The 24535-nt window shown below is 50.5% G+C and overlaps 6 protein-coding genes across 6 annotated transcripts; 3 read left to right on the top strand and 3 right to left on the bottom strand.

The window, feature by feature from the left end:
* Window positions 1-2367: 2367 nt before the first annotated feature.
* Window positions 2368-2759, bottom strand: POX_a00211 (uncharacterized protein; the record flags this gene model as incomplete). Its single annotated transcript, XM_050109158.1, has 2 exons — window positions 2368-2600; window positions 2651-2759. The coding sequence occupies 2 exons, from the start codon at window positions 2757-2759 to the stop codon at window positions 2368-2370; spliced, it is 342 nt and encodes a 113-aa protein (XP_049972926.1).
* Window positions 2760-5534: 2775 nt separating this feature from the next.
* POX_a00210 (uncharacterized protein) lies at window positions 5535-5660 on the bottom strand (the record flags this gene model as incomplete). The annotated part of the gene is made up of 1 exon (XM_050109157.1): window positions 5535-5660. The coding sequence occupies one exon, from the start codon at window positions 5658-5660 to the stop codon at window positions 5535-5537; it is 126 nt and encodes a 41-aa protein (XP_049972925.1).
* Window positions 5661-8086: 2426 nt separating this feature from the next.
* On the top strand, window positions 8087-8406 carry POX_a00209 (uncharacterized protein; the record flags this gene model as incomplete). Its single annotated transcript, XM_050109156.1, has 2 exons — window positions 8087-8211; window positions 8259-8406. The coding sequence occupies 2 exons, from the start codon at window positions 8087-8089 to the stop codon at window positions 8404-8406; spliced, it is 273 nt and encodes a 90-aa protein (XP_049972924.1).
* Window positions 8407-17503: 9097 nt separating this feature from the next.
* POX_a00208 (uncharacterized protein) lies at window positions 17504-19805 on the bottom strand (the record flags this gene model as incomplete). Its single annotated transcript, XM_050109155.1, has 2 exons — window positions 17504-17766; window positions 17846-19805. 2 exons carry the CDS (start codon window positions 19803-19805, stop codon window positions 17504-17506), a joined length of 2223 nt encoding a protein of 740 aa, XP_049972923.1.
* Window positions 19806-20111: 306 nt separating this feature from the next.
* Window positions 20112-20372, top strand: POX_a00207 (uncharacterized protein; the record flags this gene model as incomplete). The annotated part of the gene is made up of 1 exon (XM_050109154.1): window positions 20112-20372. One exon carries the CDS (start codon window positions 20112-20114, stop codon window positions 20370-20372), a length of 261 nt encoding a protein of 86 aa, XP_049972922.1.
* A 357-nt stretch (window positions 20373-20729) lies between these two features.
* Window positions 20730-20954, top strand: POX_a00206 (uncharacterized protein; the record flags this gene model as incomplete). Its single annotated transcript, XM_050109153.1, has 1 exon — window positions 20730-20954. The coding sequence occupies one exon, from the start codon at window positions 20730-20732 to the stop codon at window positions 20952-20954; it is 225 nt and encodes a 74-aa protein (XP_049972921.1).
* Between the last annotated feature and the right edge of the window lie 3581 nt (window positions 20955-24535).

The following is a 24535-nucleotide window of genomic DNA, read 5'->3' as shown; positions in this document are numbered from 1 at the left end:
CTTTTGTCTGAGCAACGGTCGTGCTCTGCGTGGCCCATCCGCAGGAGGAAACCAGGCGTGGGCGAGACAGAGACAGGTCGGAGGATAGGAAGAGGGGGAAGCGCCATGATGTGCAGCATGCAGAACGGCGTGGCAGTAAGAAGAAAGGAAGTCGGTGGACCTTGACAGGCCGACGCCGTTGCTGTCTTGGCCTTTGGAGACGATCGATGTGGACGGTTGGGAAACTCGCACATTGATCTCTTGCAACGGTGAATAGATAAGCTCATTCCACCGGTCTCGACTGAGTCTGACGGTCCAGTCCCCTCGGGATCATTGCATCGTCGACAGATCTTCTGATCACCGTCTCGATCCTCAGACTCTGGGGACAGCACGCTCCAGCTCTCTGCTGGAGAACATCAGCGACGGGGCCCTGGCGAGATGTGAACAATCGACAAACGGATGCAAGTGCCTTGGACCCCACCCAGTCCTGCTTGGCGGAGCACAGTAAGAACATTAACTTGGTTGGCTTCACTTTCTTTGTCTGTGACTCTGGCGATGGCTGCTGTTCGCATGTCGATCAGTACTCCTTTGGTCCTAGCAGCGGAACGTCCAGCCCGAGCGCGAGTGGATTGGAAACTCCAAACGGACTATTGCGCTCGTAATGACACCCAGGCGTGTCTGCATGGCAAGACGGGCTGTGTCTACGTAGCCTTCCTCTTGTCCTAGATCATGATAAATCCAAACAGAGTGTGTACTGATCTCCTTCGAGCGCCTACAGGCCCACTTGGAAAACTGAGCATGAGCATCGTACGTGCGGGTGGGCGAGGTGTTTATGTCGAGAACAGGATGGTCGGATCTGGTAAAGGGCGCTCTTGATACGTCAAGAGAAACAACGGCAGGGCGGGAAAAGACTCTTGACGTGGGGCCATCCGCGAGAGAGCAGAAGGAGTGGATGCAGCAAATGAACGGGTGCCGATCCGGTTGCAATGAAAAGTTTGCCCGGGAGCCAAACATCAAGTGCTGCTACTGGGAAGATGGTCTACCCCGTGCGAACGAATGATGGGATGCCCTACCAGGCCCTTTATGGCAGGAATCCATGCCGATGGCCGTCGAGATCGACCGGAATGGTTTAGGGTGGGGCACTAAGGTTTCTTTGTCGCGATGCTAAGCAGAAAGCAAAATCGTGTCCAGTTAGGAAACGCAGAGCGAAGTCTCCAGGTCTCTTCTTCTTAGTGGTGTGATCTCTCAAACAGCCCAGGGCCTGAAAGGGCTCACACGCCTGACTCTTCTCTACGCCCTCGTTTCGACTCTTGTGGACCACGCTCGCAGAAGGAGGCCAGAAACGAGGGCACGAGAGGGTGGTGACAGAGTGCTGCTGGTGGAGAGAAGGAGAGAAGGAGAGACAAAGAGAATGAGTGAGAGAGAGTGAGAGAAAAGCAGGCCATGGTGATAGCTTTCCACCACTCTTTCAAGACCAATGCAGACTCGATTGGAATGACTCTTTTCATTATACCAGATCGAACTCGGATCTCATGAATCCTGGGCAGGGTTGGCAGATGTAAATGTCTCAGAACACTCCCGGAGTCTCGCCGTCCATGAAGGGGAGAGCTTGAATGCCATGGGGAAAAGTCTGGATGGGATCTACGTGTGGGATTAAACGCCTGCAAAGTGGATCTCCCAAGGGAGGCAATAGGGAAAGAGAGACTAAAGTGTGGACAAGGCCCCCTTATGCAGGTCCACGAGCTGTGACTATCGTCGAATGTCTCACAGCATCCTCGGAGAGAAATGATCGAGTGCAGATTCGAGGATTTGCACAGAACCGTCCGTGTCAGAATCGTGCAAAAGCCTGGTGCCAGACACATGCTTGCCTCCCTCGCGACGCGAGAGAAACAGAAGAAACAGAAGACTCAGGGCCAATCGTCCACAGCACCGTCGGCAATCCAGTGGTGGACATCCGTTCATGTGCACTTGCGAGGTGATGAACTGGTATACCACCGTGAGCATGGCCATGCAGCGCACAGTAGGAGATGTGACCAACTTCAAGAAAGACCTCGGCCAGTCAATCGCCAACTGGAGGCTAACCTTCAGCTGGTGCGGCGCACGCTGACTGGACGGGGGAGGTGGGTTACACATGATCTCACGGAAGCGTCAGCCAATTCTGCGTGTTGGCTCGAATGGACATGTTCGAGTGGACGTGATTCTTGTTTCCACGGCCAAGTGGAGCCTGAAACTGGTTGTAAGCCACCCCCCGAACGGACAGGTAGACATCCCTTACTATACGACCTAGCTGACGAAACAATTTGTAAGGTGCTATCTGGATGTCCTCTGCTCCCGTCAACGGCTCCGTCCAAATAAACTCGAAACAACCTAACGGTCTCCATCACTTGTTCACACGAGTGCGCAGGCTGCATGATGTGCTCTCGAAACCTCCTGCTGGGACACACTGTACATGACAAGCAGCCACCAGGAGCCGGCGATAATTTGTGTGACCATCAGTCGCGCTGCTGCTAGCCGGATCGTCAGATCGACACCCTGGTCCAGTGTCAAGATTCTCTTTCCTCGAGCGATTGCCATTTTAGACAGCTCTGGGCCAGGAGATGAGCGCCCATCCTTCAGGCAGTCTGGGCCATTCATCAGGTCTCTCATGACCGCAGTGGCTCTTATCAGCGACTCAGCCGGAGCTTGAGTTGTTGCGCCTGCAGCTCGAACTGGGCCCCGAGGATTGTGAGCTTACATCCGTAGGCTCCAGCCGCAAAGAGCTCTTGCCATAGGGTCGTCATCCCGTGCGGCAGCCAGTTTGGTTCAAAGTGGATTGGCACTTCTGTGGTGGTCCGTGGAGGAACAGGCGCAGACCGGGAACAGAAAAAGAAAAAGAAAAAGAAAATTCCTCCCCAAATTGGAATTTACACGCCCATGCGAGTCCGGGCCGTTTCGCTCATTCCTTGACTCTCTCCACGTCGCTGCACCGACCTCTTCAGCCCTTCCAATCAGAGCAATCCACCCGTCCCCAAAGCCCGCAGACGGCGCTAGACCCAAAAAGCCCGCGTTGATCGGATCGCGTCTGTCCAATCGAAAATTAATTTTAATTTCTCCCATTCGAGGGGGGGGGAGGAGAAGAAGAAGGAGGGGGGGATTACCAGAGATCCAGTGATTCGCGCCTCGATGCGGGCCTCCGTCCGGCTTCCACTACACCCCTTCTTTTCCAGCAGTGTAGCGCACACTGCACAAGTGGGCTTGGCGCCTTTCGCAACCGATGTGATTTTCGAGAAGTGCTCAGGCCAGGCGCCACCCGGGTGTATGTGTTGACTTTTAGACTTTAGCGTGAAATCAGAATCCATGCGGTCGCTTCAGAGCAAGGGCAAGACACACCAAGACAAGCGTTTTCCGGCAATGTTTGCTTGCTCACTGAGCTCTTTGTTTTTTTTGTTTTTTTTTGTTTTTTTTTGGACTTTCTCTCTTCCGATCTAGGCTGCCAAGTTGACCAGCAGTCTGTGTCTAGATAGGCTAGATGTTACTGATGCTGTGCATGCATGGGTTCGTCATTTTTGAAATGGGTTGTTCACTTTCCTCTGTCTCTTGTCTCTTTGATTCTTTCTCGGTGGACCGAGGGTCGTCCACGCACCTCGATGCATGACACGTTGAAGGTCCCTTACTTACCCACGCTGGACCTCGCACACGTGAAGATTTGGGGGGTGGCAAGGGCTGAAAAGGCTTGATATGCCGTTCCTCTCTGTCGATGCTGGAAGAGCCGAACCCTGCATGTGCGCTCAGTCTCAAGCTTCGCAGGCAGCTCCTTTCTCCACCTTGGGAAGGCGACCGCTCACTCGATTCGGGCACCGGAAAAGGTGGGCACGCGTCGCGTCCCCCGGTTGTCCATCTTGCAGATGTCGTACCAGCCATTATTTCTGTCCACTAAGGAGGGGGTCGGCCAGCTCATGTCACGGTCGAGTGTTGATGTACTGTTCAAGTGTCACGTTCGACCTGTCTACCATGCTCCTTCGCTATGGGTCCATCATCGTTGAACCGCCAGGACGATGCACGCCACCCTGACTTTGGCAAAAGGAGAGGATTCTCAAATGACGATCTACTCAGTACAGGAAAGGTCATGCCGGATGATTGCATAGCCGAAGGCCGAACGAATAGGCCACATACCATTCGGCATATCTATCAAAAATAACTCATCACTTGTTTTTGGAGGGGAACCCATGAAGGAAATGAAGAGGAAAAAAGGAAATAAAAGACCCCCAGGAAAATGAACGAAGATCATGTCTTATCCAGAGTCCCCAGTGGCCCTGATCTTCATGGGAGGCCCACTCCCCAATTTCACGGAGGCCCGGCCCTCTGTCGCCGTGCCCGTTAAGCACAAGTGGTGGGAAAAAGGAAGCATCCTCCAGCCTTCTCGATGAGAATGAGACCGCACACGGACGGGCTGTATCAGATAGGATCATCCCCGGAGCATGAACCTTTTTTCTTCCCTCTTTCTACAGTATTGAGGCTGAAGGATCCTTTCCAGTCTGTACAATTTCTGTGCAAATCTCAACACGACAGTTTGGTGACGTTCCTTTCCGTGCCGAGTCAACATATCGTGCACCTTGATTGTCCCTGACTTGACCCTCGAGACGAGAGTCGACAATGCGAACACAGCCGGGCATTTGAGCATGGCGCCCAATGGCCTTTAGGTAACTTATATCCTGTGCGCGACTGTACTAAGATGACTTGGAACTCGTTTCAGTCTGTAAATACGTGTAGAGAATCTACCTGATCATTTCAGACAGCATGGGAAATTGGAACTTGGCGCACAGGATAGCGAGTACGACAGTGGTCTGGATTCTTCTCTCACCGGCTCGCCGTAGGAGGCATCCAGACGGATCATGGATCACCTCAACCACACACCATTCCAGTCAAGCGCTTCCAAAATTGGGCTCACAAGTAGCCACAAAATAAAGAAACAAGATCCCAAAAAAAAAGACGCAATACCACACAAACCTAACGTCCCCCGGTTAGAAACCGTCGGCCAGTGGAACGCCTTTGGTTCCTGTGTCAGATCCTTTTGGCGATTGGTGGTCGCTTGGTCCCGACACTAAAACCAAAAAAATAACCCTCCTCAAAAAAAAAAAAAAACCAACTGACGCTTGTTGCCTTGAATGCCCGAAGGATCCGTGCCCGTCGCATCGGAGCTGCATCATGCATACTAGAACTTTCTACTACTCCTTTCTTGTGCGATTCCGATTGTTAGTGTCGTAAATTGTAGTATCATCGTCGGTGGGCTCGGTGGACTTTGGGGCTAAACTGCTAGAGCTAGTCAGGTAAAGCTCCTGTTCCCCCGACGTGCGCATGCTCGGAGACCCCGGCCCTGGCTTGGTATGATGCATTTCATTTACGGTGGTCCCTCTGTTTTCTATCCTTTTTTCTTTTTTGTAAGGGGGGATTGTATAGCTTTTTTTTGCTTGTGTTCGTTTCTCTTTGTTACCTTTTCTTTTCTCTCTCTCCAACTCTGATTCCTCCCCCCCTCTCCATGCTGGATACAGTGTGAGATGTGGAGACGATGGATGAAATCATCGACCTCGTTCCACCTGGCCCCTTGACGCCGTAACGCTTAGAGCCGTCTCCCGATTCATGCAGGATGCTTGGGGACGAGGATCCGCGAGTGTCCGTCCCGTGGACTGGACTCGCCTCATCATCGTGATTTTTGGTTTATTGGTTTTTGCTTAAAGAAAAAACAATAAGAAGTAAAGAATAAAAAAAAAGAATAGACAGATAAATAAATGAATGGATTGTCATTGTTCTGTTGCGATCATCCCACGATCAACTTGTCATCCTATGGCCAGACAAGAACCATTGCGGAGGAAAGGATCCAAACCCTTGATTCTAGAAATAGTAAGCAAGTGAGCAGTGGACCTATCCGCTACTACCTTAGGCAACCCCTCCCCCACCCCCCCCCCCCCATTCCTACTAGGCATAACCTCGTTGCTTCGACGGGACTCGGCGACCGGTGGCCCCTCAAGCCGTTCCCTCAACTGGCATTCGTTCCGGCGCCGAAAAGCCCTAGAGGAAAACTTCCATGACCGACTGGTTGAAAAGGCCGTCAACAGGGGGGACCCGGAAGATGATGTGCATATACTCCTGATGGAGAATCGCCCCAATTATCCTCCGAGATTGGCGGAACTGATGGACGATCTGCATGCTGTAGATATGTATACATTTATTCAGGGTACAGAATACGTAGTGTACCACTGTTCTTGGACTGTGAAATGTGAGAATAGTGACACTGCTATCGTCACGTTTTGGATAATCTAGATAAAATTTCTGTATCGAGTTAAATGTGTCCTCGTGTTGGGCTTGAGAATGGATGGTCTCCAGTGTGCGGTTTCCAGACGCATGCGACGGACAATATAATGATGTGCTACGGACATTATAATAACCGGCTTACGGGACATCACATACTTTCGAAGGTGATTCTACCAAATTGACCTCGCCATCCTCGGCACGAATGATGGGGCAACTAGCCCCGGTGAGGAGGTACTCAAGAAGAATTCAGACACGTGCGTTATCAACAGGTGCAAGGCCTTGGATAGCTACGTCCGTAGGCGTGGATTACTCAATGAAAAATTGACCCCGGGTGCTAGGCTAGAAGCATACACTGTCAATCTTTTTCACCTGATTCCGTAGGTCAGACAAGTCCTGTCATTTCGAGCGCAGAAACCGCGATACTGTACAATGATAGGTACGTTTCCAGTTGTGAACACTTAATCGACAAAATAAAAGCGGTTGGGAGACAATTTACCTAATAACGAGGGGAATGCGTAAGCTCAAGGCTACCATCTACCTCCTAAAAAATCACTACAGAATTCGTGTGCCTACAAAGTATGGAGTAGAAGGATTACCGATCTTCAAGAGAGAAACCAATTCATTCAGTATGGCATGGGTCTCTGAGATAGGGCAAATCTCGAGACGCCAGACCCGTCTGGATGCGTCACCCGAGCACTCAGGTACGGTACTGATGTAATCAAGATCAAATGGATACCTGAGGTACAGTACTTGTTGGCGCACTAAAGATGGCATAGGCTCTTCAAAAAGAGAGAACTTTTCGAACCCCCACTTGGCTCTCGCGCACACACACACATTCTCTCTCTAACCATATTTGATGCTCGTTGGACGCCTGTCGACCAAATCAATACTAGCTCCGACGATGAAGCGACCAGACTAAACAACGGCCCCCGGCCCCCGACGCATCCACACCCTTCTCTGGATGATCGCCGAAGGCCCCCCCGTACCCTAAGCTAAGTCACGACTCGGTCACGCCTGCACTTCCCCTTTGCTTGACTTTAGCCAAGGGAGCCACTACCGCCGTAGATCGGCTATCAATCCTGCAATCCAAGATGGACCATTTGCGCATGCCCTAAGTTTGTCCAGGGAGATGCTTGGAAATCCATCTGCCGTCGAGTGCGGCCATTGCTCAGTGAGAGTGGGCTCTCATCCTCGTCTGTCTTTTGCATCCCCCGCCAAGGTCGATTGCGGTCGAATCTGCTGCATCCATCATCAGAGACTGTGCAATTTAGTCACGTATTCAGAGAGCACATGCTGTCATGTTGATGATAGCTCTTTCCTGAACGTCATCTGTGGTGTACCTCCTTTTCTTTTCTTTTTTTTCCCACTTTCTTTTCCTTTCTTACTTGGTCGTCTGAATGAACACTTTCAGAAATAGTCATAGTAATATGCTTTATCCTTCTGTTCAATCATTTTGTTCCCTTATTTTTTTCTCCACAACTAAAAATTCCGAAACTCCGAGACTCCGAGACTCCGTTATCGTCCAAGCTGGAGACTGGAGACTGGAGATTGGAGACGCCTCAAGAGAGTCCAGACGACATCAGAGTTGAAAAGAGGCAAACTTAATTTTCCGCAAACGCGACGTATAACTCGATTGAAAAAAAAAAACAAAAGGCAAGAAAAAAGAAAAAAAGAGGATCCGCTGTCCCTGCACGATAGGTTATACAACAAGGCTCGGACAAAAGGCATGGATTTTTTCAGTCCCTCTTCTCTCTCTCTCTCTCTCTCTCTCTCTCTCTCTCTCTCTCTCTTTTACCTCTGACCCTCTGACCCCTTCGCAATGGCGATCGGGGCCTCGGGCTGCTTGAAGAAGATTGCCCGGATCCAGATGGGGGCGGCGCGTTCCAAACACGCTAACTACGGAGCAGCCTCCGAATTGTGTCGATCGGAAGACGTCATGTACCTGTAGGCTGGACCCGGACCCGGACCTGGACCTGAACCTGGAGCTGTAGGGTGGACTCCCATCGTAGGAAGGGTCAAGCCGAAGAAGTTGTGGAGGACGATGGTCTGTGCTGGGGTGCGTGGCCGGATGAAATTCTCTCCTCGCTCCTCGTTCCTCGTTCCTCGTGTCGTGGTACTGTAGACTCTCGATTTGACTGAGAAACGACTGAAAGGGCTGGGCTGGAAGCCACCAGGCTCAGGATCGTTGGATTTTCCTTTTTTTTTTTTAAAAAAAAAAAAACTCTTTCTTTTTCGATTCTCTGTTCTTTATTCACCCGTCCTCTCTTTTTGTTTTTGGTTTTTGACGTTGGATATTGAGTTTTCAATTGTTATTTATTTCTTTTTTATTTTCAATTCGTAAGCTGAAGCACAGATTCATTCTTTGTCGACCAGACCACACAGTACTCATCTGTAATGTGCACGGAAATGAAACGCGTGCGGAGCCTCCAATAAATCCATATGGATCTTTTACAGAATCAAAGAGCGAGACGAGTCCCCCGTCAGGCCCTGCCTCTCCCTCCCCTGCTGTGTGCACCCAACTTGATTTAAAGCTAAGCTTAGCTATGCCGCCATATGTTTGGGAAGAGAGCCTTTCAACCAATTGGAAGCCTGGATTGTGATACCACTGCGCCCTCTTTTTTTTCTCTCTCTCTCTCTCTCTTTACCCTAGCTTGCTGACCGTGACACCAATCTATCGGCGCCAGAACGGAAACGGCATTTGCCATCATAGTGACCTTTTTTTGGGCTTTTTCTTTTGATGTCCTCTCTTTCCTCGCAGGATCGGACTGGGTTGGGTATATTGATTTTTTCTTTTTTTTTCGGAGTGTGAACGAGGTAAGCTGGAAATGGGGGAACGCACCTGCCGGAGGTATTGATCTGATCCGGGATTGAGTCGTGGGCTTCATGTCCGGCCCTGGAAAATACTCCCTCTCCGTGACGGGGCAGCCTCGACGCGGCTCTGCGAGGGGAATCCTGGAGGCTCTAACTCGAGTGGAAGTCATGGCGATGAGTGACCACGGTGCCGGGTATCTCGTTACAAGTCGGAGCTATATAGTTTGTAGATTTGATTCGAGGCGCAGATATGAAGATACCACTAGAATCTAGCTGACAGACCTACCTAGCCAGGTATTAAGCCCTCACGTCTAATGTAATTTCTCTTTGACTGATGTGAAGATTCGACGACGACACCCATGAATTACCTTTTAATACTTAGGTAGAGTAGAAGAGACACAACGCAAAGGACTGGTTCTCGTGTTACCTGCGCATTGTATGGGTCAGGAAATTGCCCGACATACATTTCGCACATGGCACACGTGATCTCTATCCCTCGCATTGCGCATGGCTCTTTCAATCGATCAAAGATACAAAAGAGGGAATACCTTATTTGAAATCGCCCCAGCCCATGCTTACCATCTGCCACATGTCCAAGGAAGGCAAGGCAAGGAAGTTGAGTCCTGGCCAGAAGGCCATCCCAGGAACGCTGTTCATCACGCGCGTGCTTACAGGTCAATCTGGGCTGGGGGTCCTTCGTGAACACTAGTATACTCCATGCTCCGAGTTTGGGTACAGTGCTTTGAAGCCCTTTGAACAATGGGATGATGTGGGACGAGGGTATTCTTTTTTTGTTTTACTTTTTTGGAGGGGTTTTTGTGAAACAAAAGAAACATCCCCCCCCCCCCCCCCCCCCAATAAGACAGTCCAGGTTCATCCGGAAGTGTCTCCACCTCATTTCAACGGATCAGGTAGCGAGCGCCATCCTCGGTTCGAGAGAAAGAAAGGTGATGGAGAAAGTTTCGCCGAGATTTGACAATCAAGAAAAAAGGAAAATGAGAGGAGAAATGATTCAAAATTTTCGATCAATTAGGCGCGTTTTTGACTGGTGATAATGTCTTTTTGTCCAAAAGGGTGGTCGTATCGCGGCTCTTCCGAATCGTTGGATAACAACTACCGAGCCGCTTCCAGGGCTGGCCGCCCCAAGGTACAAACCATCATTTCGACCAGTATGATTATCAGCATCGGATGGGATGAGATGTGTGTGTCAAAAAAAAATAAAAATAAAGTTGTCAACCCCCCCCCCCCCCTGGCCCTGGTCTGACTTGATCGCATACGGGAAGCATCGTATCCCTCCCCCCTGTCTAGTCACCTCGGAGGATCTGCCCCAGGGGTTCAAGGTATCAACGGTTTTTCCAATAGCCTGATCTAATCTGGTGGGGAGGGAAGCTTGAGTTTGACCATTAGACTATTGTATCATGTTCAAAGTGCTGGGATGCGAAGAGGCCGTGTGCACATGAGTCCAAACGGACGCGCTGACCATCACGACGGTCGTTTTCTTTGGCAAGTGAGAGCTAGTCTGCTACTATGCTAATCTACTCACACCGCGGAGCAATAACGATTAGAGAGGAGAGTAGGGGGGGGCGAAGGGCGTCCAACTGCTGGTTTCAACCTCAATCAGATCATAGATTCACGGGCTAGTAGTAGGTACAGTAGACTACCAGTACCAAGTTAGTGAGAGTAGCCCAAATAGTGATACACTACTGGCCGTCCGTTGGTCGCTTACGCCCACGCGCTACACTACTTCAGTCCTGGTTGATAGTTTAGTGTGTAGCATCTCCGGGCCGGAAATGTCCCAGGGGATCGCTCGGAAATCCAAAGTGACATCGCTCGATGGACCGGAAATGCCAACATCGACTCCGCCGTCAGCACTCACGTTGCTTACTGATACTCTCCACTCTGAGGGTCCCAGGACTAGTATCGTTGGTCCAGTTGCCTCCCGATGGGATACACGTGCATCTTTTGGTTATCGTGGAGAGCGAGACTGGCTGACCTAAACGGTCAAGTGCGAGGGAAAAATCCCACTTGAGATCGGTCTCCATGGAATTGAATCGTCGAGGTGAAGCGCGTTGTTGCTGTACTCGGCAAGCGGCGAGGTACGAATTATGATCATGACTGGCATAGGGTGCTGGGCTTAACTGGTATAGTCCGTATTGACGTACTCAGATCTGCCTGTGAACCCTTCCCCCCCTCCCCATGGCGGTCTGTCTTCCAGATTTTCTTACCGGCGTAAGTTTTGGATAGTTTGTTAAACACACACACCCACGCCCATCACTTTACATATGCCCAAGGCTGCGCCCTTCCAGGCCAGACCGATTGACATGTGGAAATTCCAGCACGAGACTTCAACCTCCTTGCTTGGTTTGAAGCGCCCGAGCGTCTGCACAGGATATGAGCTTACCGTAGCCGCAGACGAGATGAACGCCAATCTCTCGTGCTGTACCTCAGCACGGCGTACACATGTACATCGTAACCGAACCCCCCAATCAAGACTGTGCAGGCACGACCGTACTTCCCAGTCAGCCCGCATCGCCTCATCCGCAGTTCCCATCCTTTTGCGCTTAATTCATCATCTTGAACCATTCTCGTTCAAATACTGTCGGTCGAGTCTCACGAGGGTGATGCATCCCGCCAAGGCTCGTCGAGGGCTCTTGTCCAGAGTATATCCACCGGCAACGCAAGCGCACGACGGGATTTGCTTGTATTCCTCGAGGAAGAAAGTGGAGGACTGCGGCAGATGCTCTTTCAGGACTGGCGCCCCTCCCCCGTGGCTCCCGCAGTCATGATCCATTTGCATGACCACGATTCATCCTGATCTCCATCCTTGAATCCATTTCGATCCATCCTTCATCCCTCGGGACCGGATGGTGGGGCCGTTCGCCGAGCTCCGCGGTGGACGCCGCGACATGGGAAGAATTTCCACTTTTTTCGTGGCTCCGCGAAGGAGAGTCGTTAAGACTGGAGACTGTCTAATAGACATTCTCTTAGCCAGTGTCTATTGGGTGGTGAACACTAAACCGTCTAAACTGGACCGTGATATGATGATCAAGTACCGCTACCCGAACCGTGACTCTTCCTGAATCAGTAGTAAATCCCCAGGTCCGATGGTTCTTCGTCAAAACAATAGCACAGACTACTTGTACCGCTCGTGTTCTCCTGAGGTACTAACTTTTCCCTATACACCCGTGACTTTGGTCCAGTCGGGCAGTCCCAAACTCTCGTGAGTCGAACGGGTCTCAAATCCTCCGCGCGTCGCAAAAAAAGGCCGTCCGAAGCCATCGTTCGCTTCCACTCCTCAATTCCACTCCCTAAACTCAACTCAGCTCTCGTCATCATGGAGATGGACCGCGACGGAAAAGCAGACCAGTCAGTGGAGACAAAAACTGACAAAGGGACCAGCTCCACTCCGCCCTCTCGTTCAATCGGTCGCTCTCAAGTCCTCCTCCTCTGTCCCACGGGGGGGTGTCCATCTTCCGGGTCACATCGAAGGCAGATCTCGCGTAATCAAGGCTACGTACTGGCCCCCCCTCCCTCTCGAAACAAAAGAGTAGAGAAAAAAAAAATATGAAATGAAGGACGGGCGGCCGGACTCTTTTCCACCCGGCAGTCCCAATTCCAATCCGGAATCCGCACGAATCGGCCACTCCGACACTAAGATCTCTCGTTCGGCGCTAATAAGGGAAAGTGGGAAAAAAAAACAAAAATAAAAAAATAACACAGACGGGGTCGTCTCTGTCCAGAGCATTCTCGGCTCGGGGGGGTGGCTCTGATGGTCTTCATCTATGATGGAGATGGATACCTCGACCTATCCTCAGAGGGTGATTACTAGTATGACTAGTATTACTATGGCTGACTGCTGGATACTGTCATTCACTCTAACTGTATCGTATTGCATCGCATTTCCTCCGCCTTTCCACGTCTCCATTTCGGGGCAGTGGGGGCGGTGATGGGCGGACAGTCCCTGCTCCGATGCTGGGCGTGCCCGTCAAGAACCCTGAGTCGATCCCTCTTGGGAGCGACCGTGCCATGGCCGGTCTGGGCTCGTCCTCTGCTTTCCGGAGGGGGGTTATTAGCTAGGAGTTGGTGGTCGGCAATCTGTATAGGATGTGCTATCTACGTAGTATAGTGCCCCAGTATCCGGTATCGAGAAATATACGAGATAGCTGGAACTCCGAGGCAAGTAGAATCAACTATCAACGAGCGACTGTCTTGGGATTGGTTTGTCAGTTTCAAGTGGTTCAGGCGACAGAAACCTGGAAGAGAATTAGATACTAGACACTAGATGAACACTAAACACCAAGCACTCACCGTGATCCCTCGACCCTTGGAAGATTCGACTACCATCACTCTTGTTCGTGCTCGTGCTCGTGCTCATGCACAAGCGAATACAAAATTAGTACCTTGTCCTACCACAAAAAACAACCACGCAAAAAATCTCACCCAGCCCCCTCCAACCACCAAAAATAGGCCCTCGATTGACGTCGTCCACTGCAGTCTACACCACCCATCGCGGAATCTCACCTCTCTGACCGCAAATCCAGACTCAGTTCTGATGCGGCTCGCATGGGAAAGGAGGGGAGGGGGGGGGGGGGGGGGGGGGGCGGAGAGTTCTCACACCGATACTTGCCACATGCGAACTGGATGAAAGGAAAACACAGAGTGGGCTCGCCCCACGAGGTCTCTTTGCATCGTGGATTTTGTGAGACATCATGTTGGCAACGCGGTAGAGGTCGATGTGCCTGTATCTGCGTCTGCGTCTGCGTCTGTGCATCCGATCAAACATGTAAGTGTTCGGTCACGGGTATCGAGGGTATCGCGTGGCTGGAAAGATGCTCGTTTCAGAGTTGGGAGAGGTTTTGCGCGGTAGGAATTGGATCGAGGGTTTTATGATGTGTTTTTTTAGTCTATTTTGGGGAGGGTGAAGGACGGGGGGTTTTCATCTTTGTCTATTTGAATTTTCGTTTTCTTTCCCTCGTAGCTGCAGTTGGCCATTGTTGATCGCTGTATGGTAGGGACTGAGGGAGGAGAGTTTGACAAAAGAATTGAGATTCTGGACGTACTACAGTTGGGCTTCAAATTCACACGGAGTGTCTTTGTCATTTGCTTGGGCGCTCGTGGAACTCAGCTCGAGCATGTAGCTACTAGGTAGATCGCCTTGCCTTTGTTGACTTACATATCCAGGAAACCGCATGAACTCAAAGACCATACGCTTGAACTTAATAGACCTCATCACCCAGAAGTGACGAAATGCAATCGCAATTCCCAACCGGCACCCTCACTATTCTTATCAAACCTCTCTCTATACGAGTCCACCGCCGCCATGTTCATTTTTCATCCACCAGGTTGACTCCCAAGACGCGGACTCCCGCAAATTTGTTTGTTTCTTTAAAAAAAAAATGAAAAGGAGATGATCTCACTCTCTTGTAAAGCCTCTACTAAGATTCTGCAAGTACATTCTATACAACTTGATTGGAAACCCTTAACTGTGTTGTCTGTGAGGAAGGGAGGCTTGGCTTCTCATTTTCGAGGCCATCATCTTCATGTTCCGTCCCATCGTGGACCGTGGGTTTGACCGCTGCAGGGACCAAGTTGATTGGGTCAATTCTCCGCTGTGCTTGACTGCAGGATTTAGACTCGGGAGCATTGCGAAATGAAGATGTTCATCTACTTGGTCCCCTGAGTATGTGTGTTCATGTCGATCTTGATCCTTGGATTTTTGAATGTGGTTGAACGGCCCGAGCTGGATTCGGTGTTCTGGTCGACGAGGCGAGAGAGAGAGAGAGACACGGTACCAACTTACTCTCCTCTGGGACAAGCTGATGATGGAACTCACAGATGCATATATTCCTTCGCACCACCCAATGTACCCCCAAGCTCAATGACAGACCCTAACAAACTTCAAATATAAGACCGATACAGATCGTTCAAGAAAGGGGAATCCAACATCAAGATTGAGCTATATTCATCATCCAGCCTTACATGCCAGACCAGTCTTCCTCCCATAAACCCGACATACCCCCCGACTAGCTTTCCACCTAGTCAACGTGAGAAAGGGGGGGGAAAGGCAAATGAACGAGTTGACAAGCGGGCCTTTTGCCAAAATGGTAAATAAAAGCGCCATTTGGACGATGTGTGTAGTTTTTGTTTTTGGTTTTCTTCTTTTTCGTTTTCACTTGAACTCAATACGATGACCACCATCTGGAAGGAACTTGTCCAGTCATTATATCATCTAATCTAATAGTCTCGAAGTGACAGGAAGAGACACTGTATGTCCACTGCGCTTTGAGCACAGTGTACAATGAATTCAATCGTAGCGTAAGCTCGGAAAAGCTAACCTGAAGAGTACGTGCGCATAGAGTCACAAAGCGAGGTAGATAGTATCGAGGCAGAAGCTGACGCCAGCCAGACTTGAATGTGACCTAGCCCCATGGAATCAGAGCCAAATTATGTCAGAATTCAAGATTTCCCTGAGAGTCTCCAATACTAAACCTGGAATAACAAACCTGACACCTAGTAGCCCTTCTACGGGTAGAGTTATTTATTATTATTGGCTGTCTACTTTCATGCCTAATTCTATTAGTTGAGTAATAAGGCAATATAGTTTAGAATAATATTCGAGACTCGGAGCGCCATCATCACACCCTTTGACGGATGATTAGATGGAAATATGTAACAAGGTACCCCACCTTACAAATAGGTAAAAGGAACTAGACAAGGGAGTGCAGACAGGTCCATATGAATCCTCTAGTGGAGAAGGATGGCTTTGAGCCATTGCAACGCGGGGGCCGATCAGGGAGAGAGAGAGAGAGAGGGAGAGGGAGGGAGAACTAGGTCCATTTGGTGTGTGTATGTAATGCGAGGCCAGAAATGCAAGTGTTCGACGGCGAATCACTCACTAAACAGGCAATTCGACCGATGACTTTGGACGACGGGGGCACTTACTCAGCCGTACGTGATGGAGGAAAAGGGGGGAGGCACCGGCTCGAGTCGCATGTTGCCGGATATGGTTGTGCTGAGCTTGCATTTTGGACCTGGTTCCCCGTGCCTCCTCCTCATCGAGTTCAATCTAGAACCCAGTCAAATGTGCATTGCATTCAATAGTGTTCATCTTGACTATAGGCTCTATTCAGCTATCGAGATCATGCTCATGTACAGACACGACATTTATCGTACCAAATCAAACCTAGTGATTGATCTCGACTTGGAAAGTTTCAAAGCTGCAGGATTAAAGCATTCTGGTCATAAGTTCCGTTGCGCGGGTGGTGCTTTTGTGAATTAACACTGAGGATTCATGTCTAGCTCTGCCGGGAGAGAGGGGGTGGAAAGAGGTGACTGAATATGGTTTGAACTCTCCCACGTCTTCACTACCTAAGTATGCAATCAAAGTCAACACAAGGTGGAATTAGCAAACAGCCCGATGGGATTCTAACCCCTGGGTTTACTGTTACTGTTCCTTGGTTAGTAGACTCCTCATGTCTTAAAGAGCCCTAATAGTATCTATCAAATGTATCTCGTCAAATCCAACTCTGATGAGGGGCATGGTCATAATATTCATATAAGCCATGAGTCAAAGTTGGATACTCTCCGATTACTTCGGGCATCACGAAAAGCTGGTCTTCATCCGACGTAGGCCTGTGTCGGTTATTGCTGACTGTTGGAACAATATCGTTCATATGCACAACACTGGCAGGGGCAGTGGGTGCTTGAATAAAGAGCCCTAGGTATATGGGATTGCTGACTTGGAGATCATAGTTCGATGATGCCATGAAATGATAAGTGGGCGACAGCACCTTGTAGTTGTAGTTTCTTGATCCGACGACCAGATGAAAATGAATTCAAGTCAGGCAATACAGTGCTCCCACCAAATAGCTTCTCATCTAAGATGATGAACCAGAGCTCCCTTTCGGGTCGACTCAGACTATACAAGACGTTGGAATCTGCTAAATATGTGTCTCAGTTCTTGCAAGTACTGGAAACTGATCGAGTCAAATGGGATTTGATCCCGCTCGTTAAATATCCTACCTGGCTAGAGAAAGAGGCCTATTGTTGTATGCGACAAAGTAAAATATAAATCTTTTTCCATATCATACAGCCTATCATCAAGCTCAAACAAGTATATGTATAGAGTTACAAACAAAAGAAAATGGATGGCCAGCCAGTCCCCAAAAAAAAACATCGACGCGGCTTCGAACCACAAAACAGGGGTCACAGTGGGGAGAACCTTTTCATCTGGATTCAATACCCGGTCGCTCCACCCTTTGGGAAAAGGGCTACATCACTCTCCCAGACTCCAACTGGCCGCATCCTCGAGACTCTTAACAACCTCCGATCCCTGCGGCTGAGGATGATCCATGGCAGGACTTTGACAAGAAGTTCCCAACCATTGACCCAGACGCGCATTCTTTCTCGACGAATGTGACGTTGCCTATACAGACAAAAGTTGGTCGACTTGGCTTGCACTCGGGCGTTCAGGTAGCGGTGGCGAGTGGCTTGCAGGTCGCGAGCGCAGGGGCAAAGACGAATTTGCGCTGGGAGTCACCGCAGGGGCTGGTGCTGCTTCGATCCTCCGGGGCTCATCCCAGCTGTCATCTTCATCGTCGGTGGAACTGCTTTCGTCATGGCGGCCGCTGGGTCTGTCTTCCTCTCGACGCTGGCGCCTTTCGCGCTCATACTCTTCGCGGCGAGCATCTGGAAGCGTGGTGTTAGTCAATCCGCCGCATGGAATACGCCTTGTCTAGAAGCTGGTCTTTGATCAGCTTGAGCTTACCTCGAATCTCCTGGGTCTTGACTGCATAGACCTGGATCTCTTCTTTGGTCAAGACCCGAAGTACGATCACAAATTCTGGTCTCTCTTCAAATCGCTCGTTGCCGGCCTCCAACGCCGCAGGGTTGACCAATCGCCGGTCAATCTTTGTCCAACGGGCCGTGGGCGGAATGCCATTCTTGTTTGCATCCTTTAATGGGGCAACGCCTTCACGAATCGGATTCGGCTCTTCAGGGAACGCTTTTTTAGGTGTCTTGAGAATACCCTTCACAGGGGCTGGCTCTGGCTCCTTGACAACGGGTGGCTCGACCGTGAGCATCTTTGGTGGCTCATCTCGGGAACCTGAAGACAGCGGGCTTTGTGAATCGTTGAGACCCCGTTTCTCGCGTGCCTGACGTGAACGGGAGCGGTCGGATGATCGCTCCCGCGAAGCACGTCTGGCGGGGGCATCATCAGTATTGCTTGTATCTGTGCTGCTGTGTCGGGTTCGCGGTGGCGCAGCGGGCTCCCGCCGGTACTTGTAAAGGTCTTCATCATCCGTGTCAATTTCAAGGTCACTGTCTGAGCGTCGATGGCTGCGCCGCCTCGAATGTCTTCGCCTGCGATGCGCATCATCGTTTCTGGGTTCGAGATACAGTTGTCTGTGACGGCCTGAAGGAGACACATCACCCTCTGCGAGGTCTCTTGCAGACGTGCGAGGAGAATCATCATCATAATCTCGCGGAACCTCGGAGCGTCGATGCCGGTGTCTGCTGTGATGCCGCCGCTGCTCACGGTCGGAAACATCGGAATAGCCACCACCGAGGGCAGCTGTGCCAAGAGCACCAGCAGCCAGCGTCAAAGCCCGATCACCACCGTCATAATGGGATCGTGACACATTGCCCTCTGCCTGTCGATGGGACCGATGGCGCCGTGGCCGTCGGTGAACATCGCTGTAGTAGTCATCTTCGGATTCGTGTGGCATTGCCACCAAGGCTCGCTCGTGGCCGGGGAAGGGCCTGGTTTTTGAGTCGTCGCGGCCACCGTGAGACCCTCGGCTGGAGCTCCGCGGACGGCGCTCACGGTCAATTCTGGCCAGTCCTCGAGAGGTGGGGGGCGGTCCTCGAGCACGATGCTCTTTGCCGCGTGTCTGCCATTGATGGTGGCCATCGTCGAGATTGACACTCACTGGTCGGTCCAAAGATGTGCGGCCCCGCCGACGATGTGTGCGGACGATGGAGTAATCACCCGACAAATCCCGGCGGGCCTCTTCGCCGGGACCCGTGTAAGAGTAGGCATTGTCGTCGTCGATGTTGTAGGATTTCCTCAGTCCTCCGGATGCGACGTGCCGGTGCCGTCTCGTGGAGGGAGACGCTCGGTGTGCCGTGTGACGCGTACCGGTGTGATGGCTGTCATGATTCCGTCCAGGGAATTGACCGGCATCACTCACGTAGTCGGTGCTGTACACCCGGCGATGTCCTTTGCCATGTCGAGACGACGCGAGTCCGGACATTCCATGGCGATGCGAATCCACCGAAGGCGGAAGAGGGCTCAAAGAGCGGTTACTGCTTGTGCCGTGGTCTCCTGAGCGAACATAACTTGACAAAGATGACGGGACAGTCAATCGAGCGGGCGTGTGGTATAAGAGATCTGTGCCGGAGGCCGTGTGACTTCGGTGTCGAGTGTGAGGCTGAATGGCATATTCGGTCCGCTTCTTGGTGGAGTGTCCCGCTCCGGTAAATTTTTGTGACGACACGGGCTGAACATCAATCGTTGCCCGGTGACGAGGCTCGTGTCGATAGCTGCCACTGTACCCGACATCCGAGGGGTAGTGGTAGTCATCGTAGTCATGGCGACTTCGAGCGCCATCATATCCCTCATAACTCGAGTTCAGATGAACCATACCGGTGGAAGCCCGTGCACCACCTGGGTGATGACGTCCGCTCGTTGGCGACAGAGCACGAAGATGACTCGCAAATCCCATTGTAGCTGGTGAAGCAAGCACAAGGTTGTGTCACTCGCAAAATTTGCCACAAAAGATGAATTGCTTCACCGGATGCAAAGTGTGCGGTCGGAGTGTCGGCTGAATGATCGAGAGCGGAGCTTATATGTCGTGCGAGAAAGAAAAAAAAAGAGGGGGGAGAGAAAAGGTGTGGATGTGTACGTGCGCGTGCGCTGAAACTCGTTCCAGGGCAAGCGTCAGACAAGATTCCCATGATGGCCGCTGGCCGAAGCGATCAAAGAAAGGGCAACAGGGAAAAAACCCACCGTAGTCTGGATTCGACCGCAGATGAGGCTGTCTGCTAAGTTTCAGCAGCCTTGTGTCCAATCTTTCTGGCTGGACCGGTGGCAGGAATGCAGGGTGCGGCAACCCGGGTGGATGAGAGGTGAAAGAAGAATCACAGAAGAATGGTGGGCGTTTTCAGAGGACCTCGAGGGGGATTTCAAAGCAGGTGAAGATCCGACAGTGGTCCTCCCGCCTGTGATGTCCGCCAGTCCGAGGAACCACGGGTGGAAAGGGGAAAAGAAAGCAGAGCACCAGAATAAGTAAGCTTGTTCAAAAAGTGTAACGAAGGAGACCTGAGCGAGCGAAAGAAAGACCGTTGGGGCGCAGTGGATTTCATCGCGGGATGACGCACATGTGGACTCCACACGGTTGTCGCGATTGTGACCGAGACACAGTCCGACCAGAGGAAGGCACAGTACCTCTTTCTCTCGCATCTCTTACAGGCCCAGTCAGGTACCAGGTACTTAGGCCGCCACCTGATGGAGACCATCCACAGCATCGTCCAGGCGAGTATTGTACCTCCGACTTCCGAGTGGGGACTCTGGATCATTTCCAACACCGAGGAATCTACGTGAGACATCACTTGAGGTCAGGGACGAAGCTTTGGAGCCACGGATGATCATGGTCTTTGCAGTGGTCCTCTCCTCCTCTAGAAGAATGAACAGGACTGCTCAAACTTACGACTGGGATCAGCAAGCCCCTGTCTACTTTGTGCTGCTTGGGTCGAATTGGACCCTCCCGTCAGGCTTGGACTCCCAACAGCGATCCGAGCCGAATGAGAAAAGTGGCCACCAGTCGTATCGAAGACTCCTTTATTGCGGAGGTTTCGGTTCCTGGATTCTGTAGCAATCTCAATGAGGGGAATAGTCCAGCCATTTCATCTGGTGGCTGTCCAGTAAGATATTCTCAATGGCTGCCGATCTCTTTCTTTCCTTTTTTTTTCCAGCACTCGACGCCTAACGTTGGTCGCAAAGCTGAGCTGCCCAACGGAAATGATGTGCATTCCCGCCAGATCATGCACCTGAACGTGTATGCAGGAGATTTGACAGGCAAGAACGGTCGAGAGTGTGTGTCCCTTTCATGCTCAAAGGTGGATATTTTCTGTTGATGACCCAGACATACGATTTCTCTGGAACGTCTGGAGCCGCACTTGAAACCACGGGCCGCCCTTTTGTCACGGCTTCTGGAATGCCGGTTCCTGTCACCGAGCTCACGGTTCGAGGGGTGAGCTTTCAGGCATTCCTCCCTTCGGCCCTGAATTGCTAAGGAGGCCTTCTGTCCGACAACTTGACACCATTTTACAATTCGTCAATGGACGGTTTGCTCCTGCCACATGATCTCCGTCGTCTCAGCCTTTGTGCCTGGGCGGTCAGCTGCGGCTCTCGGGCACATGGCGTCCTGCAGGTGGGCGAGTGGATCCACCGAGACTCTTTGTGGCCCTAATCAACCTGCATGAAGTGTGGTGAACAAATTGCGACGCGTCTTGTTGCGAGTTATCCGACCCTGGGCTGGAGACAGTGGGTAGTTGAATTGTGCAAGAAGCACAATTTCAGAAAATGTGGGCCACGCAAGCGAATCTGGGTTTCATAAAGGCCATTCGTTCGTCTACCATCATTACATTTCAAGCCCCGCCTCGTGGGCGTCGCTGTGGCGAAGTTTGGGCTCCTTCGGCCGGTCATCTTGGTATCGTCGCCATCCACCATAAATCGGGCAAATCGATCGAGATGGGCAGTCTCCATGCACTAAACGGATGGGTTGCTGGACCTGCCCCCTGAGCCATTCACCTCGCCAGTCTACGGGTTCCCTCTACAGGAAGGGGGGAGGTCGAAGATTTTGACCTGGAAGTACAATTTGTTCAACTTACGTTCGGGTGTGCTACGAGTCGGAATGAAAGCGTGCACTGGTGTATTGTGGAATCGAGTGTCAGTCGGGCACAGCCTCATATCGGAGATGCAAATGTGCGGCATAAATGAGAAAGGAAAAATGACAGCGCTCCACAATTCTGCAATATCCAACTGATTTCAACAGACTGGAAATCCCGTTTCAAATGAAGATTTTCAGCTCCATACCTGTGTGACAATCTCTCCGGCCTTCAGTGTCTTTATGATGGCTTTTTTTGTGCTCCAATTCTACCGTTTACAAATAGTAATGTTATCGTCAATGATTTGGTGGTCTGGAGGGCCAATCCGTCTGAAGCAGAGACCCACTGCAACAACATCGTGATTCATTTTGTATGGCTCTCCTCGTACGCGATATGCTCGCCCAGGTGAAAAAAAATCAGAGTTTTAGTCTACCGGATGCCTGATAGGGCAGGTAAGAAAGCTCGTCCATTTTCAAGTGTCTCATCGGTGACACCCACAAGCAGATGCTACCTCTGCGTGCTGGTAAGATCGTGTTCTTCCTCGAGAGAAAGAGACAATGTCCCAGGGTGTATCCCAACTAATCCCCGCAGTATTCATTGGGGTTGGTTGAATCCTGAGTCCCGCCCAGATCTTCACTCAGGTGGTGGGACCAGTGGTGGTCCTTTCAATTCTCGTACGACGATCCACATGAGGACTCTCTATGTATGGCCCTGGAGCCTGAGCATCGTGATCTGGAACTGATCGGCACTTTCATTTCCAAATCCTGCATTGAACTTTTCAGATAAGGTCCCCCGAGTGAGGCCCAGTCTACTGTAGATACAGGGTTGACAAGAACACTTCTGGCCTGCACATCGACCGCCTTCCCTCAGTTTCATCGCCACCAATCACGATGATACCAATTTCAAACTCACTGGCAAGTCTCACTCATGTTAAATATATCTCCAGAATCAAACAAATTCCGCTTCTAGTCTGGCTTTCCCCGTTTCAAATCCCCGACAGTTGTACACAGTGGCTCAAGTCCATGAGGGAGGGGTGTTTGACATTACGCCTGATGCTTCCTCTAACGCTCTCGTCCTGTTCTGTAGGAATCACTAACAAGGAGGGGGACCTTTCTGAACGGCTATGTGAATTTTACAATATCCTCTTTCCTCGAGCAGAATTGGACATGGTTGAGGTGAAGAGATTGAGAACAACTTCGATCTCAATTATTTAAAATAGATGTAGATGACCGACAGCTACCAACACAGACAGACAACTCCCACACTCTTTTCGGACATGAATATATGTTTCTCCTACTGATATTCCTCTATGAACAAAGAGTATCGAATTGACATTTATCGGGAATTCTCACAGTTCAAGCACACTTGCCAACCCAGGAGGCGGTGTTTCTGACAGGTGTTGCTCAGCCAAGACCTCGATGTAGGGATAGAAATAGTTCTATCAGAGTTGCAAAGACACTCCCATCTATGGGTCTTTTACAGATGTACTCTGATGAAGCTTGCAGTTGCAGAGTACCACATGTCCAGATTCAGCCCATGACCTCACAGTTATCAAGCCCCGGATCGGCACCAAATCTCCTCAAAATCAATTCGAGAACTCATCATATGAAGATGGGTGGCCATCATCCCTAAAAGACTTCGCCTGTTTTATCTCCTATCCATTTACATTCCCGTCCCTCTTAAATCGTGACTCAATCTGCCCTGACACTATGACACTGAAGGCTAGCTTGACCTACCAAATTGAGTAGACACTTCGGAGAACTCACGTCCCATTGCGTTCACAACTCAGGAGCTGCAGAACCTACTAGTACGCGGGTAGATCAAGATAAATATGCGACTCCATCATTTTTTCTTTTGAAACCAACACCCCTAACTTGTTTGCTTCATTTTCAATGCCTCCAAGCCAGACCTATATTTCTATTTTTGGATTGTCCGCTTTGCTATCCCCTTTCACTATTCCAAAAATTCAAATTATCTCGCTCTCATTGTAGGTACATACTCATTTCCGTATGCCTACTTATTTGAACACGTTCAAAACAGATGGTAGTTTTGGACCGCTGACGGTCTCATCTGGATATCCGTGTATACCATAAAAATAGATGGATCAATCCTTATTTCATGCTTTGGGGGTGGCGGACTGGAATAATTTCCAGGTTTCGAATAGACTGGAGCAAGCAGTCATCTTATCCCTCTGGGCTTGGAAGATTGATCCGTGGCAAGGTATGTGGCCTGTGATCTCGAACAGGTCGGGTTTACATGATTCCAGAAATGGTTCACAAGTAGATGAACCATTGATGTTGGCGGTTGTCTTTCTACGTTGCCAAGGCTGCGTGAGCGTAAGTGGTTACTGTAAGTCACGATTGTTGTTTCAGAAATAGAAAAAGAATACCAGAGGATTTCTTCATTGGCCCTTGTCTTCTGAGCAGAGAACAAGGGAGAAATCGAGCGAAGAAAAATGAAAGAATAAGGAGACAACAAATAACAGCAGTGCTATTTCTGGTAGCACATATAATTAGGTCTTATGTGTAATGCAACGCATATGCTTGGCGTCAATTTACAATTTGGG

Source organism: Penicillium oxalicum, chromosome I (genome assembly GCF_001723175.1).
Source record: "Penicillium oxalicum strain HP7-1 chromosome I, whole genome shotgun sequence".
NCBI classification, from domain to species: domain Eukaryota; kingdom Fungi; phylum Ascomycota; class Eurotiomycetes; order Eurotiales; family Aspergillaceae; genus Penicillium; species Penicillium oxalicum.
Note: the sequence above shows the minus strand (reverse complement) of the source record. Positions and strands in the feature narration are given on the sequence as shown.